Raw genomic sequence first — 8,215 nt, forward strand, 5'->3', positions numbered from 1 at the left:
ATATATATATATATATATATATTCATACATCATACTTTTCTTGTTTTCTTGATGGATGGATGGATTTATTGATTGATTGATTGATTGATTGATTGATTGATGATGGATTGAAAAATGTATTGATTGATTGATTTATTGATTTATTGATTGATTTATCGACTGACTGATTGAATTATTGATTTATTTATTGACAGACTGACTGACTGACTGATTGAGTTATTGATTTATGTATTGACTGACTGATGGACTGACTGACTGATTTTTTTAATTGATTGATTGATTGATTGATTGATTGATTGATTGATTGATTGATTGATTGATTGATGTATTGACTGACTGACTGACTGACTGACTGGCTGACTGACTGATTGATTGATTGATTGATTGATTGATTGATTGATTGATTGATTGATTGATTGATTGATTGATTGATTGATTGATTGATTGATTGATTGATTGACTGACTAGTTTATAGATTTATTTATTGACTGACTGACTGACTGATTGATTTATTGTTATATTTATTCACAGACTCAGTAAGTGATTTATTGATTTGTGTATTGACTGACTTACTGATTTATTGACTGGCTGACCGATTGATTTATTGATTCATTTATTGACTGACTGATTGATTGATTGACCGACTGATTTATTGATTTATTTATTGACTGACTGATTGATTGTTTGATTTATTTATTGACTGACAGACTGATTGATTTATTGTTTTATGTATTGACTTACTAACTGACTCAGACTGATTGATTTATTGATTTGTGTATTGACTGACTGATTGATTTATTGATTTATTCATTGACTGACTGACTGACTAGTTGATTTATTGATTTATTTATTGACTGACTGACTGACTGATTGATTTATTGATTTATTTATTGACTGACTGACTGACTGACTGACTGATTGATTTATTTATTGACTGACTGAATAATTTATTGATTGATTTATTAATTTATTGACTAACTGACTGACTGACTAACTGGTTTATTGATTGATTGATTTATTGACTAACTGACGGACTGACTGACTGACTGACTGATTTTTTGATGTATTGATATATAGACTGACTGATTGGTTGCTTAATTGATTGATTGATTGATGGATTGATTGACTGATTGACTGACTGATTTCCTGGCAGAGCAGTGAGTGTTGCCGCCTCCTGGCTAACGAGTAGCGAGGCAGACACAAGTAATTAGCGTAGACGTGGAAGTCGCCTCTGAGCTAAAGTGAGCAAGCGGAGAGAGAAAGATGGTGGTGTCGCCATGGAAACACAGCTGGCCCTGACAGGATGATTGGAGTCCGGGACAAAGTTGTTTTTCAAAGGACTGCCAAGTTGTTGACGAGTCACACTAACTTCAGTGAGTTTGCGTCCAGACATTTCCTAACTTGACATCACTCTCTCCTCAGACGGCGTCTTGGACCTCTCCACCAAGAAGAGCCAGAGTGCCGGCAGCCCCAAGACCATCCCGGGCTTCTCCTCGGCACACGGGCTCAAAGGGTAAGACCCGCGTCCCTGCTTCCCCCCGACACTTGTACTCCACCCCACTCAATGCTAACGGGGAGCAACCAAATCCTGGGCATCACTAAGAGTATTGTCACTAGCCTTTGACTGCTAAAATGTTAGCATCACTAGGAGTATTGTCACTAGCATTTGACTGCTAAAATGTTAGCATCACTAAGAGTAGCGTCATTAGCATTTGACTGCTAAAATGTTAGCATCTCTAAAAGTATTGTCACTAGCCTTTGACTGGTAAAATGTTAGCATCACTAAGAGTAGCGTCACTAGCATTTGACTGCTAAAATGTTAGCATCACTAAGAGTATTGTCACTAGCCTTTGACTGCTAAAATGTTAGCATCACTAAGAGTTGCGTCACTAGCATTTGACTGCTAAAATGTTAGCATCACTAAGAGTAGCGTCACTAGCATTTGACTGCTAAAATGTTAGCATCACTAAGAGTAGCGTCACTAGCATTTGACTGCTAAAATGTTAGCATCACTAAGAGTATTGTCACTAGCATTTGACTGCTAAAATGTTAGCATCACTAAGAGTAGCGTCACTAGCATTTGACTGCTAAAATGTTAGCATCACTAAGAGTATTGTCACTAGCCTTTGACTGCTAAAATGTTAGCATCACTAAGAGTATTGTCACTAGCCTTTGACTGCTAAAATGTTAGCATCACTAAGAGTAGCGTCATTAGCATTTGACTGCTAAAATGTTAGCATCACTAAGAGTAGCGTCATTAGCATTTGACTGCTAAAATGTTAGCATCTCTAAAAGTATTGTCACTAGCCTTTGACTGGTAAAATGTTAGCATCACTAAGAGTAGTGTCACTAGCATCTGACTGCTAAAATGGTAGCATCACTAAGAGTAGCGTCACTAGCATTTGACTGCTAAAATGTTAGCATCACTAAGAGTATTGTCACTAGCCTTTGACTGCTAAAATGTTAGCATCACTAAGAGTAGCGTCACTAGCATTTGACTGCTAAAATGTTAGCATCACTAAGAGTAGCGTCACTAGCCTTTGACTGCTAAAATGTTAGCATCACTAAGAGTAGCGTCGCTAGCATTTGACTGCTAAAATGTTAGCATCACTAAGAGTATTGTCACTAGCCTTTGACTGCTAAAATGTTAGCATCACAAAGAGTAGCGTCGCTAGCATTTGACTGCTAAAAGGTTAGCATCACTAAGAGTAGCGTCACTAGCATTTAACTGCTAAATGTTAGCATCACAAAGAGTAGCGTCACTAGCATTTGACTGCTAAAATGTTAGCATCACTAAGAGTATTGTCACTAGCATTTGACTGCTAAAATGTTAGCATCACAAAGAGTAGCGCCACTAGCATTTGACTGCTAAAATGTTAGCATCACTAAGAGTATTGTCACTAGCATTTGACTGCTAAAATGTTAGCATCACTAAGAATAGCGTCACTAGCATTTGACTGCTAAAATGTTAGCATCACTAAGAATAGCGTCACTAGCATTTGACTGCTAAAATGTTAGCATCACTAAGAGTATTGTCACTAGCCTTTGACTGCTAAAATGTCAGCATCACTAAGAATAGCGTCACTAGCATTTGACTGCTAAAATGTTAGCATCACTAAGAGTAGCGTCACTAGCATTTGACTGCTAAAATGTTAGCATCACTAAGAGTATTGTCACTAACATTTGACTGCTAAAATGTTAGCATCACTAAGAGTATCGTCACTAGCCTTTGACTGCTAAAATGTCAGCATCACTAAGAGTATTGTCTCTAGCATTTAACTGCTAAAATGTTAGCATAACTAACATTTGACTGCTAAAATGTCAGCATCACTAAGAGTATTGTCACTAGCCTTTGACTGCTAAAAGGTTAGCATCACTAAGAGTAGCGTCACTAGCATTTAACTACTAAATGTTAGCATCACAAAGAGTATTGTCACTAGCATTTAACTGCTAAAATGTTAGCATCACTAACATTTGACTGCTAAAATGTTAACATTACTCAGAGTATTGTCGCTCACATTTGAATGCTAAAATGTTAGCATCGCCAAGAGTAGCATCACTAACGTTCAACCGCTAAAATGTTAGCATCCCTGAGAGTAGCATCACTAACATGTACCTGCTGAAAATGTTAGCAGACACTAACATTTTACCGCAGAAAACGTTAGCATCACTAAGAGTAGCATCACTAACGTTTAGCGCTTGTATGTAAGTGGATTGAACAAAAGTAAAGTAGTGAACGTCTTGGTAGGTTTGTTTTTTTATTTGGAATATTTTTATTTTATTCAATACATTCTTCCATCTTGTGTGTTCTCCAGTGAGGGAGACCTGCACCCAACCCCCCACCCACCATCTTTGCTCTCTTACTGGTTGAAGTCAATCAATCGATATGTGAGCTTCCATCCATCCGCTTCACAGCATTGTGTGTGTGGGTCTGTGTGTGTGTGTATGTGTGTGTGTGTGGGACCATTTCTAATTCAGGCCCCTCCCCCTCGCACCAGCCGTGCTCGTCAAACGCAACGCAGGAAACCCTCTGCTCCCGCTAGCTAGTCCTTATTGACGTCCGATCGCGTGTCGTTCAACGCCGTACTCGTCCTTGAAGTCGGCCATCAGTCCTCGTCGGTTCGGGAAGGGAAGAACCGATCAGCAGCTAACCGTGACCGCCCCTCACTGAAATACCAGGGATGTGGCGGTCAGAGGTAGACACACATTAGCATTTAGCATCCACAAAGTAGAACATGTGTCAGGAAAACCTGATGCGGTTCTACCTTGCCGGGGGAGGGCGTTTCTTCTCCTGCTTTGAAAAGAGATACAGCCCCTTCGACAGTCAGGATCCAGCCTGAGGGTCTTCAGGCTCCCAAAGACCCCTGAAGCTCCCAGCAGACCCAGAGACTCATCAGGGGGGGGGTCTTTAATGATCAGGTCATAAAATATTAACTACTATGACCGGCCGGACGGCGCGGCAGGTCGGTTGCTTCGACTCCCGACTCACGAGGTAGTCCACGACTGCAGCAGAAGTTTCCAGAAGAGTGGAAAGGGCGGGGGCGGGCCGCCACCGCTGAAGCTCGGCAGCAAGACACCTTTCGTGTACCGAGCCTTCTTTTAAAACATGGACTCTCGTTAACCCTATATTGTCTTGAACGGGGGCCGAGACCGCCCACCATGACAATCTGTCTTCCAGCTCCTGCCGAGGACCCCCGCCCCCGACATCACGCTGCAGACGTACAGAGTCCCACTAAGTTTATTCTCCTGTGTCTTCCGCTGGCTCGACAAGCTATTTGCTTCATGACCAACCTCAGGGAGCTTTTCAAAGAGTGCCCTTCTGCTGTTGCTATGGTTACCACGCCGCCGGGGCTGCTCTCAAGTGAAGCACTTTGTATCTCACTGCTGCAAAGTCTGAATATTTCAAGTCCGATGTAAGAGGCTGGAGGGGGTTGGGGCACTGTAATTTTAGTCTGGACTAGGTGCTTAAAAGTCTCTTCCATATAAGTTTCTCAGGCTGATTAGGGAACAAAATTGAGCTGGAACCTTGAGGGGAACTTGGGGTCTGTTTACTTTTGCACAATAAAGGTCTCAAAGAAGCCCAAAACAGACTTGCTTCGAAAGTCCTGGTAGGCCAAAAGGTCCAAAATCCACCCAAAGTGCCTGTGAACTTTTGGGAGTGGGTTGTCCTTTTAGGGGGGAGCTAAGAGTCCTTTAGGGGGAAATAATTTTAGGAGAACTATGGTACCTTTAGTGGGAAGTCATTTTAGGATGAGCTATGGAGCCCCAAGAGTCTACTTTCCTTCAGAACCTAAAGAAGGGCTCGAAAAACTCAGAGCCTAACAAAGCCAAGAAGGTACATATGTTATTGGAAGAAAAAAAATGTCCATAATGTCTTACTAAGATGAACAAAGACAATTCGGAGACAAGTTAGGACTTTCGTCCAAACTCTGACTGATTAATGGAATAATTAAAAACTATGTCTCAGTACTTTGGTAAATTCATTGAGGTTGTTTCATGTTTGAAAGTAGTCCAGGTGTTCATCGAGGAATAGTAACCAGGTTTTTTCCTCCCTCCAGGCGTTCGTTGAAATTGGATCCATCCCCGCCAGAGGTGGACGAGGACGACGGCCTGTTGCAGAGAAGCTTGCAGGACGAACTTCGAAACAACTACATCAGCTCCAACTCCTTCAAGCCGCCGATGGCCCGCTCGCTGCGCATTAAGGAGGAGCTCCTCAGCCAAAAGCACCGCCTCCTTAGCCAACCTGCTGCTCTGTCTTTGGCCAACCTGGAGTCGGCCGGCCTCCTCAATCACGGTCAGCCGCACTCCTTGCTTGGCCACAAGGGCTCCTCCTCTTTCTGGGGGAGCAAAGCCCACCTTGAAAGCCTGATGAAGCTCAAGCAGGCCAACGGCGCTCTAAGTGGAGCCCTTGGCGACCTCAAAGACCTTCCTACATTCTTGGAGAACCACCATGGAGCCTTCTCCTTCAAGAGTTCCCTCCATCACCATCACAATCAGGTCTCCAAGGCCCCGCATCACCACGAGAGCAAGCGAGACCACGGCCATTCACCACCAGTTGACCTGAAGATCCCCCAAGTTCGAGGCATGGATCTCTCCTGGGATTCTCACGCCTCTGAGCTGTATGGCTTTGGTGCCCTCGGAGGAGCGGGTGGCGGACATGTCGAGAGCGCTTTGAGCCGGAAGCTGAGAGCCATTCTGCCCAAGCAGAACCGCCGGGGAGGAAGTCTCGGTAGCCTGCTGGACGGTGCGACGGATTACTGGACCGCCGACTTGGACCACTCTGCTTCCGGTCCAGCATACTTAAACTCCGATGTGGAAGGGGACCCAAACTCCAAGCAGCCAAGGAAGAAGAGGGGTCGTTACCGTCAGTACAATACAGAGATCCTTGAGGAGGCCATCGCCGTGGTGATGAACGGGAAGATGAGCGTCTCAAAGGCCCAGAACATGTACGGCATCCCGCACAGCACTCTGGAGTACAAAGTAAAGGAGCGCATGGGAACCCTGAAGAATCCTCCAAAGAAGAAACTCAAGCTAATGATGAAGATGGAAGCAGGTGGCCCAGATTTTCCCAGTGAGTCCGAGAACACGCCTGGCGTGACTCCGCGAGACGACGCCCCCCCACTGGCAGCCGCCGAGCTGAAAGACAACGTCAAAGAAGAGCTTGAATCGATGGATTAGAAAACCGCCACACGTAAAACCTCAGTCGAAAGACCATTGAAAAACCACGGGGCTTTAGTTGTGCCAATTTCCTTTGCAGTATCGGGTGAGCACAAACGCAGGGATAAAAACAGAAGAAACACAACTCATCAGAACTTTTTTGGCGCCGAATCGGTGCTCCTGACGCATTTGTTTAGGTTTTCTATAGAAATGCAGCGAGAGACAAAAAAATTTAAAGACAATTTAATGAAAATTTCCTCAAGCATGCTGATAATCCCTGGCCCGAAGAACCTGGGGAACCTAGAAGGTCGCCGCCTGAGAACGCAGCGCGGGCTTTCTTTGGGAACAATCCAATTTGGGCCAATGACGAGGGGACGCTACAAAATAATCTCTTGACAAATTACCGCCCCTACGTCACGCAGTCAAATTGGCGAGTGACGACTGGTTTTGAAGTCGACTGTAAGTTTTAATCACGCCGTCAAGATTCTTCATCAGGGTTGTGAATCCAAACCCACCTGCCAGGTAGCCATGATGCTTTAACTGCAAAACCTTTCTTTCCTCCTTACGATGTTCTACTGGGTTCTCTGCGGACAAAAGCGACGTTCGGAACGAGAAGACACACAAAAGTCATTCAGGGATGCATGTTTGTGAGTTTTGTGAAGAAAACTACTGACTTCTAAGATCATTTCCTCTATCTTTATCTTTTCTTTTGATTTGTTTTGCTTTCTTTTGCACTACACTTTGGGTCTTGCGCTTACGGACCAGGTTACCTCGGCATTGTTGCCCTTCGCATCATGCACTTATTATGGTCTGTCTCACAAGCCCAGTCGCAAACCTCACATTGGGTCATGGGGGCGGGCTCGCCGCCTTTGCGCGCCGCTTCCGCATTCAGGGTTCTCCGAATCTGATTGTGGATCAGCTGCTTCTAAAGGTAGCGCGCCACCTCATGGACCTCCATCAGTGTCTCACGGCAGATCCTGGAAGGTTGTCGGAATTGTCTCGGAACGGTGACCGGGGTTGTCTGTACTTAACGAGGGCCTTCCAGGATCGGCGTCAAACTCAGCTGCTATCCAGTTGATGACCCTGCTCCTATGCTAATTTTTTTAGCCAGCCTCAGCTAACGAGTTTAGCTAGTCCCGGCTTACGACGACACTTTTCTTTCCTTGTTTTCTAATCAAGTGGCTCAACTAATCGAGTTCCTCTCCACCGAATTTCAAGTTTTAAAGGCAGTTTTACTACGACAATGTGCATTTATAGAGGGGTGTTTGTTTCCGGGGTGGTGGGCGGGTTCATATGCAGTGGGGGTGGGTAAAGAGTTGGGGTAAAGTCAGATTTAATATATTATAAATTATTATGCCTGATAAAAGCCAATCGTGATTCTGGGAGGTTTTCATTTCTGCTGAGTTTTTTTTGTTTTTTTTTTAACTCAGGGTTACTGAGACATGGCTTTCGAATCCTGTAGGACAGTCAAGACTTCTGCTCAGCACTAAGTACCACTTGATAGCAGCTCCATGGCTCATGTTGACTTTGGTTGGAGCGGACTCGTACCCGAACCACT

The 8,215-nt window shown here is 44.1% G+C and overlaps 1 protein-coding gene across 1 annotated transcript in view; it reads left to right on the forward strand.

Annotated features, from left to right (window-relative positions):
• Positions 1–7,913, forward strand: part of lcor (ligand dependent nuclear receptor corepressor) — a 141,044-nt gene extending 133,131 nt beyond the window's left edge. The window contains exons 6-7 of the mRNA XM_061914978.1: positions 1,423–1,513; positions 5,559–7,913. Coding sequence (XP_061770962.1) covers positions 1,423–1,513; positions 5,559–6,678 — 1,211 coding nt within the window. The 3' untranslated portion in view covers positions 6,679–7,913. The remainder of the gene's footprint in view (positions 1–1,422; positions 1,514–5,558) is intronic.
• The last annotated feature ends 302 nt before the right edge of the window (positions 7,914–8,215 follow it).

This window comes from Nerophis ophidion, linkage group LG01 (genome assembly GCF_033978795.1).
Source record: "Nerophis ophidion isolate RoL-2023_Sa linkage group LG01, RoL_Noph_v1.0, whole genome shotgun sequence".
NCBI classification, from domain to species: domain Eukaryota; kingdom Metazoa; phylum Chordata; class Actinopteri; order Syngnathiformes; family Syngnathidae; genus Nerophis; species Nerophis ophidion.